This window comes from Macaca nemestrina, chromosome 14 (assembly GCF_043159975.1).
Source record: "Macaca nemestrina isolate mMacNem1 chromosome 14, mMacNem.hap1, whole genome shotgun sequence".
In the NCBI taxonomy this organism is placed as follows: domain Eukaryota; kingdom Metazoa; phylum Chordata; class Mammalia; order Primates; family Cercopithecidae; genus Macaca; species Macaca nemestrina.
In genome coordinates this window covers 8,955,098-8,979,864 of record NC_092138.1, presented here as the reverse complement: position 1 = coordinate 8,979,864, position 24,767 = coordinate 8,955,098, and the positions used below count along the sequence as shown (strand labels likewise).

Here is a 24,767-nt window from a genome sequence, read left to right as displayed (position 1 = left end):
CCATTATCTACTTAATGGATTCAACTTTGAATCTTTTAATTTACTTTTACCTCTGGTATTAGTCACTTGGAGGAGCCTTTTTAATATACTTGATCCCCCCATACACATAGTGTCATTGTATATCTTATGTTTAATATGTGAGACAACTTTCTGTCTTCATAAAACGGGGCATACATTGCAGGCTTACATTTGTTGTCAAAAAACAGGGCATACATTGCAGGTTCACATTTGTTATAAAACAGGGCATACATTGCAGGCTTACATTTGTTATCTTTGTGGACATTTTGATGGACTATTGGACTTCGGTGTGTGGGCCTAGTGAATGATGGCTTTTGCATTTACATGGGATCATTGCAGCTTTAAGAGTTGTGTGGTGCATCTGTGCCAACTTGGAAAGTTTGTCAGTGGTATGGTAAAGTTTTTTTAAAAGTTGCCACAATATTATGTGTGGTGTGATTCCATTATGGGAATTCATATAAAAATATGATACACAAGTGTTTATATTATAGGCAAAGAAATAGAAGGATACTAATGAAGCTATAGATGTGGGTGGTGTTTTCCTCTAGGGAGTGAGATTTAGTTGAAGGAAGTAATTTAACTTTTCGCTTTGTGTACTTATATATTTGGAAATTTTAATTAGCATATATTTTGCAGATTTTAAGAATGGCAAGGGAAGCTATATTTTAAAATTAAATGATTACTTGGAATTTGAAATGGAAAATAACTGCTTTGGCTTTTTTAAAAAAATAGATTTTATTTTTGAGAGCAGTTTTAGGTTCACAGCAAAGTTGAAAAGAAAGTACAGCGATTTCCCATATGCCCCTTGCCTGCACACACACACACACACAGAGCTTCCTTCATTATCAACATCTTGTGCTAGAGTGATGCATTTGTTACAATTGGTGACCTGCATCGACATCATCATCACCCAAAGCCCATCGTTTGCATTAGGGTTCACAGTTGATGTTGTGTCTTCTAAGAGTTTGGGGGAAATACATAATGATGTGTGTCTACCGTAGTAGTATGGTACAGAGTGGTTTCACTGCCCTAAAAATCTTCTGTGTTCCACCTGTTTATCCTTCCCTCCCCTCAACCCCTGCTAACTACTATCTTTTTATGGTCTCCACAGTTTTGTCTTTTCTAGAATGTCATATAGCCGGAATCATGTAGTATGTAGCCCTTTTAGATTGGCTTCTTTCGCTTAGAAATGTGCATTTAAGTTTCTTCCATGTTTTTTCATGGCTTTGATAGTGCATTTCATTTAGGGGTCCATAATAATTCATCATCTGGATATACCACAGTTTACCCATTCACCTACTTAAGGACATCTTGGCTGCTTCCAAGTTGTGGCAGTTACAAGTAAAGCTGCTATAAACATCCGTGTGCAGGTTTTTGTGTGGACATAAGTTTTCACCTCCTTTGGATAATTACCAAGGAGTGTAGTGGCTAGATGATGTGGTAAGAGTATGGTTAGTTTTATAAGAAATTGCTGAACTATTAAATATCTCCCAAAGTGACTATCATTTTTCATTCTTACCAGCAATGAATAAGAATTTCTGTTGTCAAAGTGTTCTGGATTTTGATATGTAGTGTTATCTCCTTGTTTTAATTTGCATTTCTCTGATGACATCTAATGTGTTTGCTTTTTAGGGTGAAATAGTGGTGAAAAATAATAACCCAAATGAATCTGTAACTGCTAATGCTGCTACCAATTCTCCTTCATGTACAAGAGGTAAAAGTGGCTACAAAAATACTAATTTTTTAAATGTCATATATTTTCTAAGTTCATTTTTAACTCTAGTGCAATTGAAATGGTTTTTGTTGTAAAACCTTAAGACAGCTAATGACTTGTGAGTAACCTAACATCAATATTAGTTTAGAAAGTTAAAGTAAGTAAATGAGATCCCACATCCACACACAAGGAGTATAAAATAAGAGACAGGAATTCTAAATGAAGTATACATCCAATTCAGTGAGAAATTTTATGAACTCAGCAGTGACTACTTCCTTTAGTATTGCCTATTCTCAAAAGTTTTTGAGACCGTTAAAAATTGAGAACCCCAAAGAGCTGTTGTTTATTTGGGTGATACCTGTCAACATTTGCCCTATTCAAAGTTCAAACAAATTTGCTTAAAATAAACAATAAGCATATTGCATTTTAAGATAGCATATTTTTATGAAAACCATTTTTCAAAATTAAAAAGCTGTAGTGCAGAGAGCAGCCTTGCTTTCCACTTGTGCAGCTCTGTCATCTGGCTCTGTAGATTTGCCATGGCATTCACCTGCCTCACAGTCCTGCCTCATACAGCATTTGGAAGACTCCCAGGTGGTCTCATGAGAGAGGGAGAGTAGGGAAGGCAACTAACGCGTTTGTACTCCAGAAGAACGGTTTTGAATCCATAGACACCTGCAGGGGTCATGGGAGCCTCCTGTCACACTGTAAGGACTGCTCATCTGTCCTGTCCTGGCCAAGAAGTAATATACTCAGAGAGAGTTCCAAGTACCCTGCTTTGAAATTTTTACAGTAGCTTGTCCTAACAGACACTTTTACAAAATGATTCCAAATTTATTCATAGGGTGTTTTCTTCTGTGTTCTCATGTTTGATATGTATGTGGTTGAGTGATGGTCTGTACTTCACAGGCTGCTCTGAGGATGTGTAGTTCTGTAGTGAGGAGAACAGTCTGTCTTACCCTTAGGGGTAGCCACAGGCTGCTGACAGGTGTTCACCTGCCTGTGTCCTGATAGATGTCTTTTTGTTTTGTCTGTATATAGAGTTTCATGGGCACCTAAAGGAGTAGTGTTGCTGTACTTATGCCTCTGTTCTAAAAGAAATAAATTACCAGTTATTGTGATAGCTGAAGTCTAGTGATCTTTGACTTCTGATGTTAAAGGTACACTTCAAGGTTAGTAGGGACAAAATTTGATCTTTAGTTCGTTAATTTTGTGTGCTTGCCACGTGGACATTTATTGTGGATTGTTGTTTTTTGACTAAAACTACTGTTTGTCTACCCATCTCCAACCCCCAGGTTAAAAAACCAGTTTCCAGGAAAATTAACCTTACAAGTTAAAAGGGAAAAAAATGCAGCATGCATGCCCCAAGAAGAAAAACAAGTTTAGTGACTACTATAGTTTCCAAGAGGATGTTTTCAATGATAGCCTACATTTAATGATGCTCTGAGCAGTTACCTCATGTAATGCATGTTTGAGTAACTAAGGAATTTCTATTTTACTGTTGAGATTGTTCAACAATTTTGGTTATCTTTGAGCAGAGTTATCTTGGACACCAATGGGTTATGTTGTTCGACAGACATTATCTACAGAACTGTCACCAGCCCCTAAAAATGTTACTTCTATGATAAACTTAAAGACCATTGCTTCATCAGCAGATCCTAAAACTGTTAGTATACCATCTTCTGAAGCTTTATCTTCGGATCGTTCCTACAACAAAGAAAAACACATTGTTCATCCTACCCAAAAGGTACGTGTCACTAGAGACAGAAAGTAGGATGGTGGTTGCCAGGGGCTCAGTAGAGTGGGGAATGAGAAATTATGTATTAATGGCTACAGAGTTTCAGTTTTGCAAGAGGAAATGAGTTTCTGAAGATGGATGGTGATAATGGTTGCACAAAGTGTGAGTGTACTTAATGCCATTGAAATGTTCACTTAAAAATAGTTAAGATGAGCTGCGTGCAGTGGTTCAGGCCTGTAATCCCAGCATTTTGGGAGGCCAAGGCAGGCGGATCACGAGGTCAGGAGATTGAGACCATCCTGTTGAACACGGTGAAACCCCGTCTCTACTAAAAAATACAAAAAAATTAGCTGGGCATGGTGGCAAGTGCCTATAGTCCCAGCTACTTGGGAGGCTGAGGCAGGAGAATGGCATGAACCCGGGAGGCGGAGCTTGCAGTGAGCCAAGATCGTGCCACTGCACTGCGGCCTGGGCGACAGAGTGAGACTCCGTCTCAAAAAAAAAAAAGTAAATAAAGTTAAGATGGTGTGTTTTATGTTATATATAGATACATATATATGGTACTATTTTAAAAAAAGATTAGGGAAAAGGAGATGTGCATCACATTTTGATTACTTTGATTTTCTGTGCTACTGCATAGTCTTTGTTTTTGAGATGGAGTCTCACTCTGTTGCCCAGGCTGGAGTGCAGTGGCATGATCTTGACTCACTGCAACCTCCACCTCCCAGGCTCAAGCGATTCTCCTGCCTCTGCCTCCTGAATAGCTGAGATTACAGGTGCTTGCCACCATGCCTGGCTCATTTTTGTATTTTTCATAGAGATGGAGCTTCACCATGTTGGCCAGGCTAATCTCACTCCTGACCTCAGGTGATCCGTGAACCTCGACCTCCCAAAGTGCTGGGATTACAGGCATGAGCCACTGTGCCTGGCCAGGATAGTCTTTTTTTTTAATCCCTCCAAATCCTAACTGTAAGTGGGTTTCATTCTATACTGTAGTCACTAGTCTGAGTTTGTTGTACTTGCACGTTGAATAAAGAATAGGTTGTGAGTCAAGGAATACAAGTGATAGCTTTTCTTTATGAGTGAGAATGTACATTTTGGACCTATCGACTTAAAATGTCTGTCAGCCATTTTGAGTTCTTTAAAGAAGAAATGTTGGCATAAGTTTTTGCTCTGGTGTGTAAAGTTTCTGCTTCTTTTTCCCTCAGTCTTTGTTGAATTTAAATGACTTTTACCAGTATAAGAGTACTAGAAGCAAAATAATTGAATTCCACATTTTATGATCATGTGGTACATGTTACTGATTTTTGGTTAGTGGAATTTATTTATTTGTTATATGATAGCATTCAGGATAGATTTTTTTTTCCCTTAAGTAATTTTAGTGCTTTTTTTTTTTTTTTCACTGCAGCTGTGACCTCCCTGGCTCAAGCAATCCTTCCACCTCAGCCTCTCTAACAACTAGGACTATAGGCATGCACCAACATGTCCAGCTAGTATTTGTATTTTTTATAGAGGCAGGGTTTTGCCATGTTTCCCAGGCTGGTCTTGAACTCCTGGGCTCAAGCAGTCCTGCCTCAGCCTCCTAAAGTGCTGAGATTACAGGCATGAGCCACCACACCCAACTTTAAGTTACATTTTTATTGTTTCCTAGAACTGTTTCTTCAAGAGCCTTTTTTTTATTGGTCTAGATACAGTTCTTCATTTTCATTGTGTATGGATACATTATTTTGGGTTGAAATGTGGTCTTGTTTAGCATAACGGTTTCCTTTCTTTTTGAGTATGGGGATACTTTTTGATTTCCAAAAATGTAATTAGCCCATTCCACATAAATGGTAGCTGTGTATTTACAGTGGTGACAATTAGAATGAAGGTAGATGTATGCTTGTTCCTCGTTGCTCTGTGCATGTATTTGAGAGAAAGCAGTATATGTAAGGGAGAGACCCTTCCTTTTGTGTACACACTGAACTTGGCTCTCTGTGAAGCCTACCGCCTATTTCCATGGCTCCTCTGGGTGGCCAGGTGCAAGCTGGACAACAGCCCACTGTCTAATTTTTTTTTTTTTTTTTGAGATGGAGTCTTGCTCTGTCACCCAGGCTGGAGTGCAATGGCATGATCTCGGCTCACTGCAGCCTCTGCCTCCCTGGTTCAAGGGATTCTCCTGTCTTAGCCTCCCAAGTAGCTGGGATTACAGGTGCCCGCCACCATGCCTGGCTAATTTTTGTATTGTTTTAGTAGAGACGGAGTTTCACCATGTTGGTCAGGCTGGCTCGAACTCCTGACCTCAGGTGATCCACCCACCTCAGCCTCCCAAAGTGCTGGCATTACAGGCGTGAGCCACCACACGTGGCCCCCGACTGTCTAATTCTTTGTTGCAGCTGCCAAGTCACTCTCAGAGCCAGTTTTCCTAATATGCAGTTAGCATTCTAAGAGTTAACAGATTTTGTTTTATTTTCCCAAGATCTTTTTAAAAAATTTTCTTAATTATAGGTCTAAGAAAAGCTTATTTTAGAAAAATTCTAAAAGATAAGAAGAAAATCAGCATCTCCTGTTATCTTCTAACCCAAATAGCTTTGCATTTTACATAGCTGGAGTGATAGTGATCAAAATGGTTTTTTAAGAAACTTTCTGTATTGTGAAATTTTATTACAGAAATGATAAATGTAACACTTCAAGGATCTACTTACGGAAAAGGTCATCTCTCCCATACTTTTGATGCCTACCTTCAGAGAAACCTGCATTAGCAATCTGGCATATGTCCTGCCTCAGGCTCATGAAAATATGAACAAAGAGGGAGGAGTTTCTCTGTTTCGTTTTGTTTTGTTTTGTTTTGTTTTTCTTAAAATGTGATCATTTTATACACATTACCCCTAAACCTGTCTTTTTCACTTAGAAAAATGTCATGGACAGCTCCTGTGGGTCAGTAGATAAACATACTCTCTTTAATAGCTGCTGAGACTTTCACTTCTGAAGTGTAAATTCCCACTGGGTATAGCAGGGCCTAAAACAAAAAGTTCCCTGCCCTTTTAGAGCCTCCATTCTGATGGAGGGAGGCTGACAACATGCAGACAGATGTAGGACACGTCAGAGAGTGATCAGTGCTCTGAAGAGAAAACCATGGAAATTCCAAGGGTAGAAAGCAACGGGTAGATAGAGATGAGGAGCGGCCCCACCCTAGCCAAATTCTAGTGAAGGGGCTTCAGTGCAAAGGCCCTATGGCCAAAGCACATTTGACCTTGGATAAGGAGAGGCCCGGGGGGTTAGGGGCCTGTAGGAATGATGAGGTCACATTTAGCAGTCCTTGGATGGTCCCAGGTGTTTGTCTGATTTGAAGGTTCCATGGGTGATTCTGCTGTGCAGACAGGTGTGATGTGCAGATGACGAACCACTGGGCTGTGCTGATGGAAATGGCCTGCCTAGAATTACATGGAGAGCTTAGACTGGGATCAGGAAGGTCATGAACATCATGATCTCCTCAGGCTAAAAATTAGGTTCTGTCCAAATCCACCAGTTTTCAAAAGGAATTGGGCATTACAACTATTTGAACAAACTTTTTTTCCTTCAGAACTATTCTAGTGAATGCTGGCTTTTTAAAAAACAGGGATGAGGAACCTAACTCTGAATAAAATTGCCATGTGATTATAGGACTTGATATCTTAATTTTGCTGATACATAGTATTAAACATTCTATTGACTGCCCTAAAAACTGACGATTTTTGCTTTGATTTTTTTGTTCTAGTCTAAAGCATCACAAGGTAGCGAACTTGAACAAAATGAAGCCTCAAGAAAGAGTAAGAAAAAGAAAGAAAAATCTACATCAAAATATGAAGTCCTGACAGTTCAAGAGCCTCCAAGGATTGAAGTACATTTATATTTATTACTCATATTGTGTGATATAATAAGTGGGTGTTTCTTAAGAGAAACTTGGGTTCATATTGGTTTCCTAAGTGAAAATCTCCAGGGCTTTTTAATGATCATTTTCTTAGTGCTAAAGAAAAGAGTAACCAGCCACTCTTCTCACCTCTTCATTTTGGCTTCCCAGTTTTCTCAGAGCAGCCACTCAGTGAACACCTGAATGAATGAATGGTCTGGAGACAAAACTACTTGTATCAGAGTTGAATAGTTTGTGTGCCATATTACTAATATTTCCCCTCAGTTATCTGCTTTACCTGTTTTTGTTTTTTTAGTTTTTTTTTTTTTTTCTTGCTTTAGAATGCTGGCTTTTGCAGGGCCTCCTTTTCTATCCAAAAGTCTTATTATAAAGTGCTTCATTATAGAGAGAAATGTAGAATACTGTAGAACCATTGAGGGCCCAAGTCAGGAAGATTTCAGGAACTTCCAAAAGCATGCTTTAATTGTCTCATGATACTCCAAGTATTTCATATACTCTAAGGAGCCAGTCTGGGTTCTGACTTAATTTCTCATGTGCTTGGTTGTTTTCTTTACATTGCTGTACCAGACTCAGGTGGCCTGGCTGCTTGTGCAGGCCGAAGGCTCTCTCAGAGGTGCTGCCCGGGTGCCCAGCTTAGGGTCAAGCCCAGGGCATTCCCACAGACTTGGGGTGGGGGTTACCAAGGCTCTTAGAACATCATTTAAGAATAGCTGGGTTACATGTTTGAAAACCTACCATGGCAGAGCATTATGGTTTAGGCAAGTGAATAATTTATATTTCTGCCCCATGTTTCCCATCTTTTTCCAAGGCACCTAAAATATTGACAAAATGACATAGGCATTTTTAAGTGATTAAAAAATTGTTTTTTAGCAGGCCTGTTGCCTTTGACTCCACTTATTAGCCTGGGTTCAGCAGAGATAACATGTAAATCTACTGAATCTAGATGGTTTCTCTAATGAAAATCCTTTGAAGAACAGGTAGTTGAATACTCTCATGCCAAGGTGGTCCAAGGTCAGTTCTGTAGACCCCTTGGTGTACCAAGATCATTGGTGGTACTCTCTTTGTTGGGTCTAGGGGTATTAGAACGGTGGCTTTTAAATTTGCTGTATGTTAAATAAAGCAGAAGCTCTTATGTGAGAGTTTTGCAGCTTTTCTTTTTTTTAATCACTTTTAAGAACTTTTGTGGGACCTTACTGAAGAATGAAAATATAAGCAAAGGAAAGGTTGCACTTGGTATGTTTGCATTAACAAAGAGCTAAAGGGGTGTGTGGTTTACTTAGGATGCCGAGGAATTTCCCAACCTGGCAGTTGCATCTGAAAGAAGAGACAGAATAGAGACACCGAAATTTCAATCTAAACAGCAGCCACAGGTAATTTTTAGATTGAAACCACAGTTGCTTTAGGCTTAACTTTTCTGGCTCAACTAAGTGCTTGAGAAAAACTGCTTTCCAGACATCTCTGTATAGAGACAGGTGGTTTGGTTTTGATTCATTCCTTCATGAGAGAACTGCACCCAGCATGTTGAAATAGAATTGCTCCTAAATAACATTTTTTTATTTTATAATGACTATTATTTTATAAGATTGTGATTTTATAATAAGATTATCAGTAACTGTAGTTGCTAGGTCAGAAAGGAGGGGGATCATACTGCCTTATGAAACTTTAAAGGGAAAAAGTTGATTTAGTTTATTGGGGAAACAGAAGAATGTTTTTGCAAGTCAGTAATGTGTGACAGAAGAAAAATAAAGAGAGGCACCACAGTTTTACTCTATGCAGTCAAAACAAGCTAAAGTGGAGGTGATTCTCCTTCCATACTCCACCATCTATCCCACAGATTCATGAGGGAGCTTGTGAGTCATAATTTAGATGGGGAACTTGTGTAGTTGTAGACATTTATTTGCTAGGATATTCATTGTCATTTTGCCTTTTAAAGGGAGACTATTGTTTTCGCATTCATGAAAAATAAAATTCTAAGCCTTTGTGTGAGTTAACTTTCTTTTTTTTTTGAGACGGAGTCTCGCTCTGTCGCCCAGGCTGGAGTGCAGTGGCTGGATCTCAGCTCACTGCAAGCTCTGCCTCGCGGGTTTACGCCATTCTCCTGCCTCAGCCTCCCGAGTAGCTGGGACTACAGGCACCCGCCAAGTCACCCGGCTAGTTTTTTGTATTTTTTAGTAGAGACGGGGTTTCACCGTGTTAGCCAGGATGGTCTCAATCTCCTGACCTCGTGATCCACCCGTCTCGGCCTCCCAAAGTGCTAATTTGCTCATCTTCCTTCCATGCAGTAGGCCTCCTTGCCTGTCCTTTGTTGCACTTGGTACTTTCCCCTGATGGGAGCCCTCAGCCAGTAGGGTTTTTGGTGTCTGGGAAAAGAACACTTGGCAGGAGAGCAAAGCAGAGGCACTAAAGCAAATGGGACACCATGCCTTAGAACGTTATCACTGGGCTTCCTTGTACAACTTTTTATATAGTCTCAAAACCCAAATCACAACAGTTTCAAAAATAACACTTGTTTTAAGCATATCAGACTTTGAGCCTGCATTTAATATTATTTGCTGAGTATGATTTGGGCTTATGTAGACTTTGTATCACTATAATTTCATGCCATTTTGTTGGTTTACAGAGGCATTTGGAGAGAGAATGGGCTAATGAGGCAATAGTACTAACCAAGTAGCCTCACACACAGACTTTGTAGCCAAAGACTTTATACAAGTGCTAGTGTCTTGTCTGTAGATGTGTATTGTTGACTACTCACAGTGGAGATACAGATATAGACAGTCATGTAGGTGATTTAATATAAACCCAATGTTCTAAAAGAAGGAAGACATAAACAACCATGGTAATACTGGCAGATAATGTGGGATTGATTGTTTTTCCTTTCATTACTTGAATTTTTGAAAATTCTTGTTTATAGTCTCTATTTCATTTTATCTTTACATCAATTTTTTGTAAAATGAAAAGCACAGTTTGTATAGTTTTATAAATAAACTTACGAATTTTGAACTTTCAGGATAACTTTAGAAACAATGTAAAGAAGAGCCAGCTTCCAGTGCAGCTGGATTTGGGGGGCGTGCTGACAGCCCTGGAAAAGCAGCAGCACTCTCAGCATGCAAAGCAGTCCTCCAGACCAGTGGTAGTCTCAGGTAAGATAGTCTTTCCATCTCAGACAAGTGGTTGAAGTCTTTTTCAGCTAGATTATTGTGTTAACATTTTCTCTTGTTATCAAAAGTTATTTATAGATAAAACAGTGTGATGCTGGAATAAGCATAGATATGGAACTATGGAATAGAATTAAAGAGTCCAGAAATAAATTCATGTATCTGCAACCAATTGATTTTTCATGAGTATGCCAACTCCATGAAAAGAACAAAGAACAGTGTCTTTAAAATGGTACTAGAACATCTGGATTTCCACATGCTGAAGAATAATCATGCCTCTTACCTCACACCATAGATCCAAATGAACTCAGAACGGATCAGTGAGCTCAATATAAGAGCTAAAACTATAAAACTCTTAAAAGAAAACGGGTAAATGTTTATGACCTTTTATTAGACATTGGATTTTTAGATACGGCACCAAAAAGATGAGCAACAAAAGAAAAATAAACTTTGGACTTCATTAAAATTAAAAATTTTTGCATACCGAAGGACATTATCAAGAAAGTGAAAAGACAACTTACAGAATGGGAGAAAATATTTTCAGATCATATATCTGATAGGTGATTAATATTCAAGTATTTAGGAACTCCAGCTGTATAGCAAACAATCCAATTTAAAAATGGGCAAAGGAGTGAGCTGAGATCGCGCCACCACACTCCAGCCAGGGTGACAGAGCGAGACTCCGTGTCAAAAAAAACAACAGCAAAAAAAAAAAAAAAAAAAAAAAAAAAAAACAGGCAAAGAACTGGAAAAGGCATTTCTCCAAAAAAGGTACACAAGTGGTCAATAAGTGCATGAAAAGATCCTCAACATCATTAGTCATCAGGGAAATACATATTAATCAAAAGTACAGTGAAATACTACTTCCCACCTAGTGGGATGATTATAATCCAAAAACAGAAAATTGCAAGTGTCGGTGAAGATGTGGAAACATTGGAACCCCGTACGCTGACGGTGGGAATGTAAAATGGTGCAGCCACTGTGAAAGACAATCTGGTGGCTTCTTAAAATGCTCAATGCAGTTACTACATGACTCAGCGATTTCACTCCTCAGTGTTTACCCAAAAGGAAATAGTTTTAGACACTTTTACGCTGGGGTTTGTTATGGCATTATTCACAATAACCAAAAGGTAGAAACAGTGCAAATGTTCATTACCACATGACGGTGTAAACAAATGTGGTATACCTACGCAATGTAATATGCAACCTTAAAAAGAATGAATTCCTATACATGATACAACATGAATGAAACCTGAAAACATTATACCATATAAAATTAGCCAGACACAGAAACACAACTACTTTGTGATTCCACTTAAAAGAAATATGTGGAATAGGCAAATTCATAACAGCATAGATTAGAGGATACCTGGGGCTGAGGGGAAAAGGAATGGTGAGTTATTATTAACGGGAACAGAGTATTCATTGGAGCATGAAAAAGTCTTGAAAATGGATAATAGTGATGGTTGCACAACATTGTGAATCTAATTTATGCCACTGAATTGTGCACTTAAAAACAGTTAAAATGGTACATTTTATGTCATATATTACCACAGTTAAAACATTTTTAAGTTATTAAAATAAGATGATTTTTAAAAATTGATCAGTTTAAAAGATGAGCTTTCCACTTGATGTGATGACATTGTATAGCTGAAACCTCCTTATCTGTAGAAGTGCCCTGAGTTCCTGAAGATCTTTACCATCTGGGGAAGGAAGCTGCATTCCATGGAAATGGTTTACTGCCTGTGCATGGGGCACCACTGGGAACGGTGTCGAGTAGTGCTGATGGCTGCCTCTTCCTCTGACACATCTTCTCTTAAGAGCCAAGACAGTTAAAATGCACAATATGTCAAAAAGCAACTTGAAAATTTTCAACCATAGGCTTTTAGATATGTTTCTTCCTTTTGAAGTAGTTTATTTCAAAAAACACTCCTTTTTTTTTTTTTTTTTTTTTTTTTATCTGTGGATCTTCCTTTTTTTTAAACTTTTATTTTAGGTTCAGGGGTACACATGCAGGTTTGTTATATAGGTAAACTTGTGTCATGGGGATTTGTTGTACAGATTATTTTATCACTCAGGTACTAAGCCTAGTAACCAATAGTTATTTTTTCTGATCTTTTCCCTCCTCCCACCCTCAAGTAGGCCACAGTGTCTGTTGTTCCCCCCATGTGTCCATGTGTTCTCATTTAGCTCCCACTTGTAAGTGAGAACATGTGGTATTTGGTTTTCTGTTCCTGCATTGGTTTGCTAAGGATGATGGCCTCCAGCTCCATCCATGTTCCTACAAAGGATATGATCTCATTCTCTTTTATGACTGCGTAGTATTCCATGGTGTATATGTACGACATTTTCTTTATCCAGTTTACCGTTGCTGGGCATTTAGGTTGATTTCATGTCTCTGCTATTGTGAATAGTATTGCAGTGAACATTCACGTGCATGTGTCTTTATAGTAGAATGATTTATATTCCTTTGGGTATATACCCAGTAATGGGATTGCTGGGTCAAATGATATTTCTGTTTTTAGATCTGAGGAATCACCACACTGCTTTCCACAGCGGTTGAAGTAATTTACACTCCCAGCAACAGTGTATAAGTGTTTCGTTTTCTCCGCAACCTTGCCAGCATGTTATAGCCATTCGGACTGATGTGAGATGGTATCTCATTGTGGTTTTGATTTGCATTTCTCTAATGATTCAGTGATGTTGAGCTTTATCTCATATGCTTGTTGGCCACGTGTATGTCTCTTAAAAAGTGTCTGTTCATGTCCTTTGCCCACTTTTTAATGGGGTTGTTTTTTTCTTGTAAATTTGTTTAAGTTCCTTATAGATGTTGGATATTAGACCTTTGTCAGATGGATAGATTGCAAAAATTTCTCCCATTCTGTAGGTTGTCTGTTCACTCTGATGATAGTTTGTTTTACAATGCAGAAGCTCTTTAGTTTAATTAGATCCCTTTTGTCAACTTTTGCTTTAGTTGCAATTGCTTTTGATGTCTTTGTCATGAAATCTTTGCCAGTTCCTGTGTCCAGAATGGTATTGCCTGGGTTGTCTTTCAGTGTTTTTATAGTTCCGGCTTTTACATTTGAGTCTTAAATCCATCTTGAGTTGATTTTTGTATACAGTGTAAGAAAGGGATCCAGTTTCAATTTTCTGCATATGGCTAGCCAGTTATCCCAGCACCGTCTATTGAATAGGTAGTCCTTTCCCCATTGCTTGTTTTTGCCAACTTTGTCATTTGTTCCTCGCTTCCTCCTTTACTACCTTTGGTGTTAAATGTTTTTAGAGTACACTTTTGATTTCTTTGTTGATCTTTTTTAACTTTAGTTTGAAAAACTACTTTCTTAGTGAATTGCTATAGGGATTACAATATACATGTTAGTTTATATACTGGAGAAACTTTACTCCAATATGTCTCCATTTTCTTCCTCCCCCTTTATGCTATTGGCATATGGTACATCTAAATAGATTATAAACCAAACACTACAGTGTTGGAACTACTACTTTATACAGCCATATCTTTTAAAGAAGAGAAGGAATAAGGAAAAAAATGTGTATTTCCAAGTTTCATATTTATGATTTTAGGTGTTCTTTATTCCTCTGGATTCAGTTGCCATCTTGTATCCCTTCTGGTAGTATTTCTTCTGGAGGACTTCTTTTAGTATTAGTGACACAAGCCATACTAGCAACAAATTCTCACAGTCTTTGTTTGTCTAGGAATGTCTTTATTTTGCATTCAGTTTTTGGAGGTTAGTTTTGCTGGATGTAGAATTCTTGGTTGACCACCCCATAGCTCATCCCTATAGCGAGTCTTCCCCTGGACTCCGTGTAAAGTCCCTGCTGGCCTGGCCATGTCTGTTGCTTGCCTATACAAAACGGCAGCCTCAGACTGGCCATGCTGCCTTGCCTTCCCCATTTGCTGAAATCACTAATTTAAATGATCACACTCAATTCAGCAAGTCCTTTATGGCACTGACAGGGAAGCTGCTGGTTTTCATAGCCTTGGCACCTGCTGAATGAGCCAAAGCAGAGCAGGGAGAGACTGGGAAATGCCTCAGACAGGAATGTCCAGACTCATACTGTTCTCACCTGAAGGCTAGTCATCTAAGGAGTAAGTACTCTTTGGTTTGTTGGAACCTTTTGGTCACTTTCCAGAGGACTGATATGATTGTGTTTGGCAGTTCTGTTGAACTTTGTGGTTGTTTTTGTGGGAGGGAATGGTTGATCTTCTTCTGTTGTAGGAAGGACCCTCCTCAGGCCTATTGTCAGTGCTTTGTGAAGAATTGCCTGGCAGTGGGGTGCAGGAGGTGTGTGTAGAGCTAGAGAGCTTGTGGCAGGTTTTTCAGGAGCCCAAGTGAGATGCTGAACTTGGTGTCATTGGGGACTGGGTGAGTGAGCACCTTTGAGCCATACAGGGTTTTCCAAGAAGAGCTGAGAAAAAGAATTGAGCCAGTCACATAGTCACATGTATGTTTCAAACACCATGTGGAAACAAGGCTCCAAAGATGCAAGCAGCTGTGGTCACTAAGGCCAGAGCAGCCTGGGAGGCAGGTACAGTTGTCTTGGTTGACCTGTGCAGGTTACGTTCTGTGTTGCAGCAGTGAATCAGACAGGCGAGACTTACTGGGACTGCCTAATTGACGAGCACCAATTATTTTAAAAACGTGTTCCAAAATTAAAGGAGGGCAGGTAAAATACATTTGGAAAAATACTGATGATTGTTGAAGGTGGACATTGGGCACAGGGGTTTGTTTACCATTCTTTTTTCTTTGGCGTATGTTTGGAAATTTTCCAGATCAAAAAGTGAGGATAAAACTATATAGGAATTAACTGTTTACTTGAAATAATTATTGAGATGGGAAATAGAACAGAAAAGGAGAATAAAATTGAACTGTTCAGTAGTAATCACAATAATTTATTGACTATATAGAGGGATTACCAACTGCCCATGATGGGATTTCAGAAAACATGTCTGGAAAACTCAAGAGAATTAACTAGAAATATTACTAGAATCTTATAGTGGCCTTATAAAGTAGCTAGATACAAGATACACATAAAGAAACCAATAGGGCCAGCTTCCACAAAGGCAGTGTCAACTAGAAAAGGTGGTGGAGAGGGACGTGTTCACAGTAGCAACAGTGAGTGCAGACCACCTAGAACTGTCCTGAGTCAAAAAATGAGATCCATGTAGTATGAGACTGTACTGAGAAATATGGGAGATCTGATTACATGGATAGGAAGGTAGGTGTTCCTGAATTACTTGATACTTTTTGGGAATCTTATCCAAAAGACACTAAATTTCATTTGGAATTATTGCCAATGAAAAGAATGTGTAAGAGATTGTTTGACAAAGAAGGGTTGTGGGGACAGGCTGGGGGTGACTTGGCAAGCTCTGTCAGATACCCTGAGGCAGCTTCTGGGCGAGCTGTGGTCCAACAGCTGAGTGGAGCGTCTGGGAGGTGACCTTGAGGCCTTTGTTCCACTGTGTTTCAGTTGGAGCAGTGCCAGTCCTTTCCAAAGAATGTACGTCAGGGGAGAGAGGCCGCCGCGTGAGTCAAATGAAGACCCCACACAATCCCTTGGACTCCAGCGCCCCGCTGATGAAGAAAGGAAAGCAGAGGGAGATCCCCAAGGCCAAGAAGCCAACCTCACTGAAGAAGGTGTGTGGGGTGTTTCAGCCAAAGCGAGGCGCTAAAAAACTTAGTTTCACATTTCCATAGTTATTCTCCCAGCTCTTAGATGTTTAGATTTTACGACTTACATTATTTGAATATGTTGTAGTAAAACATGTTAATGATACTTTTAACAAATGATCCCTCAGCCTCCCAGCCTGACACGTGAGGGACATGTGATGTGGGAAATGATTTAGCTACCTGAAAAGAACATCTTTTATTTTTTTAACTTTACAGTGGATGGATAGAAAACCAGAAATGGGAGGAGTTGCATTTTTCTTCTTCTTATGATTCCCTTTCATCCTACCCTAGCTGATCTGTCTGATGTTCAGAGTCAGTAAATAATGCACACTTCCTTGCAGACCTTCCAGGAGGACAGTCACAGGCTCCTCCGGTTAATTCCTTTTTTTTTTTTTTTTTTTTTTTTTTTTTTTTTTTTTTTTTTTGAGATGGAGTTTTGCTCTTGTCTCCCAGGCTGGAGTGCAGTGATGGAGCGATCTCAGCTCACTGCAACCTCCACCTTCCGGGTTCAAGCAACTCTCCTGCCTCAGCCTCCCGAGTAGCTGGGATTACAGGTGCGTGCTATCATGCCTGACTAATTCTTGTATTTTTAGTAGAGATGAGGTCTCACCATGTTGACCAGGCTAGTCTCAAAACTCCTGACCTCAGGTGATCCACCTGCCTTGGCCTCCCAAAGTGCTGGAATTACAGGCATGAGCCATCTCGCCCAGCCTCCCTCCAGTGAATTCTCACAGCAGCCCTGTGGTGTGGGTGCTCAGGCGAGTGCTGAGCTGCAGAATTGTCTTCAGAGCTCAGGGCTCTCCTGTGTGGCTGCTCTGCATACCTCGGGAGGAATATGCCACTCCAAAACCAGCAGGGAGGGTTGGGTCAGCTCCCTGGAGACTGGCGAGCACTTGGCTGCTCTCAGGGCACAAGTAGGTACATTGCCAACAGGTTGAACTTAGGCAGTTTAATTTGCAGAAGAGCTTATCTTTTAAGTACAAGTATTTAGGCATTTTAATTGTTTATTTAAATTTTTAAGATTATTTTGAAAGAACGGCAAGAGAGAAAGCAGCAGCGTCTCCAAGAAAATGCTGTGAGTCCAGCTTTTACCAGTGATGACACACAAGATGGAGAGAGTGGTGGTGATGACCAGGTTCCTGAGCAGGCAGAGCCCTCAGGTACCAACTTTTGTTTGTGCCTTAAGAATAATTTAAACGGGAGCAACTATGAAAAGGATGAGCTGTGCTGAGCAAACTCTCCAGGACTTGGCTGACGACTCTTGCTTTTGTGGGGAAAGTGGGTCAGCACTGAGCTTCCAGTTTTACAGGGAAGGGAGGTCCCCATGGTTGGGGGCATGTTTCTAGTTCCTCTGGTTCTGGGATCTGTGAGGCACAGAGGTGAGGATCCTCCCTTCCCACCAAGTTTGATCTGTGTGATGCTGGATGGTCCTCTAACTTGAAGTGGTCATGAGAATTAACACCGCTAGCTGCACAGCTGCTTACCAGCAGGTATAGGAGACGTAGGGGCATGAACACAATTGTGTGTTTTTAAGTAAACTTCTTACTCAGTTATACGTTCAGAAAAGTGCACAAATCATCAGTGTACAGCTTGAGGACTTTTCACAGTGACCACCGCATTCAGATCAAGAAGCAAAACGGGGCCCAGCAATTGCCTGTGCCCTCTTGTCAGAGGCCTCCCTAGGAGACCGTGCCCCATGGCAGCCCCACCAAGGGCTGTCGATGTGGCTCTGGTGCAGCTGTGTGGTGTGCTGCTCTCTTTGTCCCCTCTCCTTCAGTCTTATTGGCAACATGGAGATGTTTATTTTCATTACTGTGTAAAATTCAGTTGGACTAATGTACAGGGTTGCGGATGGGCATTCAGTCATTTTCCAGTTTGGGTAATTAGAAACAAGGTTGCTGTGGACAGTGTTGTATGTGTCTTAAAGGACACAAGCACTCATTCCCGTGGGGCATTACCTGGGAGTAGAGTTACTTGAGTAGCTCCTGTCCAGTGGGTTTCTGACTGTTCTACCAGTTAAGGCCAGGGGAGGCTGAGAGTTGCAGGTGCTCCCCATCTCCACCAGCCCACAGGGCACTATCTTTTTCAACCTTGCCATTCTTGTGGGTGTGGTACATGTTTTTTCATTCCTTCATTTGGTGATCTGTGGCTGCAATTGCATTTTGATAGTCAGTAGAAGTAACTAGTTGGGGACAGTAGGCTATCACTGCATCAGATCTGGTATGTTTAAACACACACCTCTTGAGTTTGTCAAAGTTTAGATGTTGGAGTTCAGCTCTTTCTAAAGGATTATTTCAAAAAGAAATGGCCTCAAGCATTTGAGAAAAAACTTAAAACTAAAAGCCCGTTTTTTAAAACTCCCTGATAAGAGATTCTTCAGGTTAAATTTCAAAATCAAAAAATAAATTTGGCCACTTAACTGCACACTTAAAAGTGGTTAGAATGGTAACATTAATGTATATTTTACCCTAATAAAAGTGAATGTGTAAGTAAATTGGGGGGAGGCACACCTCCAGGCATGACTGCCTCCACCAGCTTTTCTGGTTTCCCCAGGCATCCTCGTCTGTTTTTGCTGCCTTCTGTAAACCTCTCTGCATGTTGTCTGTGGATGTGGTGGTTGTGTGCAGGGACGGTCTGGTTGCATCGGTGAGACTGTATTGGGCCAGCCCCTCAGTGTGTGCACTGGGCCTCACAGATGTCTTATGATGACTTTTTCCTCCATGAAGGGCCAGAGGGGATGGACGAACCGATCTCCACTCCTGCGATTGAGGGCAAGTCTGAAGAGCCACCAGGCACAGAACTCCAGAGGGACACAGAGGCCTCCCACCTTGCTCCCAATCACGCCACCTTCCCTAAGATCCACAGCCGCAGATTCAGGGAGTGAGTGAGCCCCTGCCTGCCAGGGACTAGGGGAAGATGGAAGTGCTTCGGTTCAGTGTGGCATTGATACCTCCCATAAATCCTTGTTGCTGGACCACACTGTGCTTTAACCCTCATGGTTGAAAGAAGCCGGGTACCTCGTTGCACACATTCAGGGAGAGCCTAATCGTTGTGTCTGATTCTGCTTCTACTGAGTTTCTTGGGGTGTTAATGATGGAAGAGGGGCCCTCAGTCCAGGTTTGAAGTCGGGGGAATGGATAGTGAAGTGACCACGCATCATCTTTGGGCCCCTTTTCATGGTTTAATCTCTGTGTAATTTCTTAGGCGGCAGGATTCCTTTAACCTTGTGTGCTCACTCTGCCTTCTCCCCTGCCCACTTTTCTTCCAGGGTAGTCTCCCAGTATTTATCTTTATGACAGGTTGATGCACAGGGTAGTGGCTGAGATGGGGACCTGTGGCAAACTATGGTGGGGGGTCAGGGAGCAGAGAAATTTGTCCCTTGTAGTTGGGAATGGGGGGAAGATGCCCCAGTATTTACCTTCCATGAAATTAAATTGTCAGTAATTCCACAGTTCTGGTTAGTGGTACTTGTCGAAACGTGACTTCTTGCCTGATGCAGTCTACGTCTCTTCTCCCTGGGGTGGGATGGGAGCAGTGCGGCAGTGTCACAGCCAGTGGCACAATTCCTGATGTCTGTTTCTTTCAGTTACTGCAGCCAGATGCTTAGTAAAGAAGTGGATGCTTGTGTTACCGACCTACTCAAAGAACTGGTCCGTTTCCAAGACCGTATGTACCAGAAAGATCCAGTCAAGGCCAAGACTAAACGTCGACTTGTGTTGGGGTTGAGGGAAGTTCTCAAACACCTGAAGCTCAAAAAACTGAAATGTGTCATTATTTCTCCCAACTGTGAAAAGATACAGTCAAAAGGTAAAGGCACCGTGGGGTCCTGTGACATGTGGGCCCCTGTGTGAGTGCCTGGTGCGCCCTCACGGTCGCCGCACACCTGGGTGGCCCATGCCACAGGCCTAGACAACTCGTTTTCTTTGTGGTTTTTGTTTTTATTGAGTAACTGTTTCCCAACTGCATTGACCCTTACTAAGTACCTCTGTAGGGCAGGTGGGTCCTGTGGTCCTGCACACAAGGGGGCCACCCAGCCCACACAGGCCTCTGGCATCAGGGAAAGACATGCCTCTGTTGTGCAGGCCACTACCCTGGGGCTGGGATTGTCACTGGTGACTTGCACCACAGAGATGCTGTGCCTGGCAGCCAGGCAGTACCAACCTAGGGCTTTCGTGTACTTGATATTTAGTTGTTCAGTCTGGGGTTGACTCATCCGTTTGCTTGTTACAGATGTGGCTTTGTCTAAATACTTTGCCATTTTACTTAAACTGGAATGTGTGTTTTTGTTTTGTCGGATGTGATATGCTGGGTCAGGTAACAGTGAACCCTCACCTGTGACATCGCATGTTTACCCCCTGCTTGTGCTCTCTTGGCTCCTGGAGGACTTGCCTGTCTGTGTTGTGTCCTTCTTGAATTGAGCAATAGGAGAACTGATAAGAGCAGAGTGGCATCGCTCATGGACGCCTGTCCTTCATCTCCGTCTAGGCTAGGGAACACTCACAAGCCCCTCCCTGACCCCATTCCTTTCTCCTGCAGTGTCAAATTCAGCTTTATAGAGTCCCACTTTGAGATAATGCATCCACATCCTGGGGCTGAACCCTCAGAGATGATGTTTTCCAGTTACCATTTCATATCTAAAGCCTGGAAGTTTTGTGACGTCTGAGGCCCCTAGCCAGCAGCTCGTCCCTGTCCTAACTCAGTATGGGTCCAGCATCACCAGTGACCAGAATATGACAGAAGGGATCTCAGTGACCCACCCATCTGATTGTGTGCCCAGAGGCCTTTCCTCATTGGAGAGGACAGGCCACATGCTTCCCTGGCTGTTTTTGTCAATGTTGTACATGTCCACAGCTAAAGGTTCAAGTAGTCCTATGGGGTTTTTAAGGGAGAGGCAGGTTTGGGCTCTCTCCCTTTCCTAGCAACTGCACCTATCAGCTCTTAGCCACATTGTGGGATATTTCCTCCATGTCTCCATATAACAGGCTTGTGAGCTACGGCTTCACATGTTTTCAGTTTTAAGTATTTGTCATCTTCCCAATAGAGCAAAAAGGCTTTGCTGTTACTTACCCTAATGTATAGTTTGGGTTATTCTTGTTTTGTGGTGGTTGCTTAATTGTCTATATACTTAGTATTAATGAAACCTCATGCCCTCAGCCAGCTGCCTCAGTCTCCTCTGAGACAGTTGGTTACACCAGGCATTCTGCAGTTCATCTGCTGAAGAAACCTTCATTCCCAGCTCGCTACACCTCATGCAGTTGCCACCCAGGGATACCCTTGGCTCCCATCCTGCTCTTGATAAGGTGTTGTTTATGGACTCCTTCTTGGGCTGCACTCTTGTTTTGTTAGAGTGCATCCTTCAGTGGTTTAGGAGAAAAGGATTCATGGGAGGCATATTTTGAAGCTCTTGCTTGAAATCTGGAGTCTCTGATTCTTGATCCTTTGTGATCATTTTGCACCCCCCGCTCTCTGGAGGTTCACTGGAAGTGCCTTGTTCCTGGGGTTATAGGATGTGAGACAGCTTGCATCCAGTGTCTTTGGCTCTGGAACATGTTGAATTTTTGTTTTGAATCCTCTCTTCCAGTCCCTGCCAGCTCTTCTTGGAACTATGTCAGGGTTGGGACTCCTGGGCTGGTGTCCTCACATTATTTGTTTCCTGCTTCTTTTCATCTCTTTCTTTTGGTTTCATTTTCTGTTAGGATTTCTCAACCATATCTTGTAAACTTTCTGTATAATTTTTTAGTCTGATATTATTTTTATTTTTGGGGAGCTGTTTTTGTCCTCTGAAGATTCCTTTTTTTAATCACATTGCTGCTGCCTCATGGTCGCCTCTCTGGGAATTTTAATGATGTCGAGTTCCTCTCCCTCCAGTGCCTCTGTTTCCTCCAAGTAATTCAGTCTGTTTGTTTTGACCTCTCATGGTGGAGGTTTTCCAGATGTCCTCTGTGTCCTGGTTTTCTGCGCCTAGTTAAGAGCCACTAAATAGCCGACTAGAAATCCGGGTGTGTGGCTGGTGTTCAAGGCTGTGAGCAGTATTGAGGGTGATGATTCTCAAAACTGTAGCCAGCATCAGAATCACCCAGAGAGCTGGGGGAAACACAGATTCCAGAGTTTCTGCTTCAAGAGGTCCAGTGGGCCCAAGAATTTGTACTTCCTGCAAGTTCCCAAGTGCTGCTTCTGTTTCTCCAAGGAGTGCACTGAGAACTTCTGCTGTAGGATGATGTGGTTGGGCTGCTCCCATGTTGGAAGTGCCCCCAGGTGTCTCTGTCTCCCCTAGGGCTGGTCACATCCCCAAGGAAGACTTCTCACTGCCTACCTGGAGGGACAGGTGAACTTCACCCTGTGAACTCATCCTCTCACCACTATTAGATGTGTGATTCGTCATGTCCTGCATACCTGTGCTGTGCCTCACCAGAGGGCTGCAGCTGAGGGACTGGACACCGTCTTGCCTCTTTGCGAGTGTTCAACCAGCCCTCTTCACCTGTGCCTCACCCTGTGCTGCCTGTTCCCAACCTTTGGGGGATTCTGGGGTCCAGGCTGTTCTAGGCTTTTCTCACTGTTGGCTTAGGTTGGCTAGCCTAGTTGCCCATTTGCATTTCAGCTTCTGAAACTTTTTGCTGTTGTCTCTCACGTTCTCCCGTGGATTTGTGTCTTTAAAAAACAAAAAGGTGGAAATGTATGTACTCAGCCTACAGTCACCCCACTTTCTTGGAAGACGTCATTCCCCTTCTCTGCCTTTGCCAGATCATGGGGCTAGGTTTTTACTTGGTCAGCATCATAAGGATTTGTTGTGTACTTAAAATGCATTCGTTTTGTGGTTCCAACACGTGTTTGCTTTGAGGCATAAGGGACTTGATTGTATATTTTATAAATATTTGCCAGATAAGATAGCCAATGGCTTGCAATCATCTTAAAGATAAAAATTGATGTTATAGCCTTGAATTACGTTGAAGTACTGTATTTGCTCTGAGTGGCATTTTGCCTAATAATTCTGAACTTAAACTTTGAAATGGAAATTATCTGAGCCAAGCATCTTGCTTGACATAGGCTTTCTTGTGGAACTTCAGTAGTTGGCCCTTGCCACGCGTGCTTTCAGCTCACTAATAACAGGTTGGAGGTTGTTTGAGCAAAACAGTCTGGACTTTGCTGCTTGCATTGGGTGTTCCCAAGGCTACCACCAGGCTCAGTGATGTGCCAGGAGGACTCACACGACTCAACATAGAGTGGTACTTTCAGCTGTGACTTACTACAGTGAAAAGGCACAAAGCAAAAGCAGCAAAGAGGCACATGGGGTTAAGTGTGGGCGAAACCAGGCTCCAGCTTCCAAAAGTCACTTTCAGTGACATCACATAGGAGACTGTTACTATCCCAGAAACGAGTTAAGAGCCCGTGGGAAGCGTTGTCTACCAGGGATGTACATTAGAGACTCAGTGCCTAGGGTTCTGTTGGGGACCAGTCACACAGGCATCCTCTGCGTAGCACATACAAAGTTCCGGACTCCAGAAGGAAAGCAGAACCACAGTGTTTGCACACCATGGAGACGCAGTGAGTTACTCTTACCAGTTAGGGTGGTGGGAACCCTCCCAAAATCCAAGTTCACAGACCACAGCCAAGGGCCAACCTGGCAGGCAGTCTTGAGAGGATAGTAGCCAGGCGTGCTCTGTTAGGGTGTCTCTGCACACTGCTCAAATAAATTTTCAGATCCACTCCCAGGAGCTGGGGCGGACACCAGGCAGAGACCCTCCAGTGGAGACATGTGTCTCATGTTAGGGGGACTTCATATGTCTTCCCTGACAAACTGAATATAGATTTCACTGTAAGTATATCTCAGGAACACAAAACACTCCAGCCCACCTCTGCCCCATCTCCCCTTTTCCCAGCCCATCCAGAACTGGTCTGTTTCTTCAAAGTTTCTGTCCCAGGCAGCTGCCTCCTCATCACTTTGCAAATGCTTTGGGTAGATCAGGGGCAGGGGGTGGGCAGAATAAGGGCTGTGGGCTTAGAAATTAATCTCCCATCCAACTAGATGCAGAATGAGTTCCCAGTTTCCACAGTATGGTAGGACATGCATTGGAGAAGTTTCTATGTTGAAATGAGAGGATCGATATGTAATTAGGTTCCAGGTGATACTATGCTAATTGTAAACAGTTGTTGTTTCTTACAGTTGCTCTGTAAGGACTGGGTGAGTATCCTGTAGGCCAGGTGCCTGGCCTACAATGCTGTGTGCATTGGTAACTCGAAGGCATATGCTGTGTCTTCCTCCAGAGACCACTGTATTCTCTCCCAGGGCGGTATGGGCATCCTCTCCAGGAGTTTTTATTAGCAGTTTTCTTATGAGGGAGGGTCAGCATCAGGAGCTTGACATTTTCTGTGAATTGTTCTTATTTGTTGCCCATTTGCTTTTGGGATGTTGACCTCTTTTATATTGATTCATACCTTTTTTAAAGTTAGCCCTTTGGGTAAGAGTTGCAAGTGTTTTTTCTGGTTTGTCAGTTTTGCCACACACACACACACAAAAGTGGCCATGCAGAGACTTTAGGTGTTATATATTTTGGTATTGAACTTT

At 41.9% G+C, this 24,767-nt stretch overlaps 1 protein-coding gene across 7 annotated transcripts in view; it reads left to right on the top strand.

The window, feature by feature from the left end:
- The window catches only part of LOC105498806 (SECIS binding protein 2), a 41,612-nt gene that overhangs the window by 12,472 nt on the left and 4,373 nt on the right, over positions 1-24,767 (top strand). For 4 of the 7 annotated variants that reach the window (XM_011771158.3, XM_011771155.2, XM_011771159.3 and 1 more), the window contains 9 exons: positions 1,651-1,732; positions 3,271-3,479; positions 7,207-7,329; positions 8,640-8,729; positions 10,367-10,499; positions 16,005-16,171; positions 17,226-17,364; positions 18,931-19,084; positions 19,791-20,011. In XM_011771158.3, the coding sequence (XP_011769460.2) occupies positions 1,651-1,732; positions 3,271-3,479; positions 7,207-7,329; positions 8,640-8,729; positions 10,367-10,499; positions 16,005-16,171; positions 17,226-17,364; positions 18,931-19,084; positions 19,791-20,011 (1,318 nt within the window). Of the gene's footprint in view, positions 1-1,650; positions 1,733-2,780; positions 2,905-3,270; positions 3,480-7,206; positions 7,330-8,639; positions 8,730-10,366; positions 10,500-16,004; positions 16,172-17,225; positions 17,365-18,930; positions 19,085-19,790; positions 20,012-24,767 lie in introns of those variants that run through there. The other 3 variants (XM_011771157.3, XM_011771156.3, XM_024786729.2) reach the window with 3 other exon arrangements.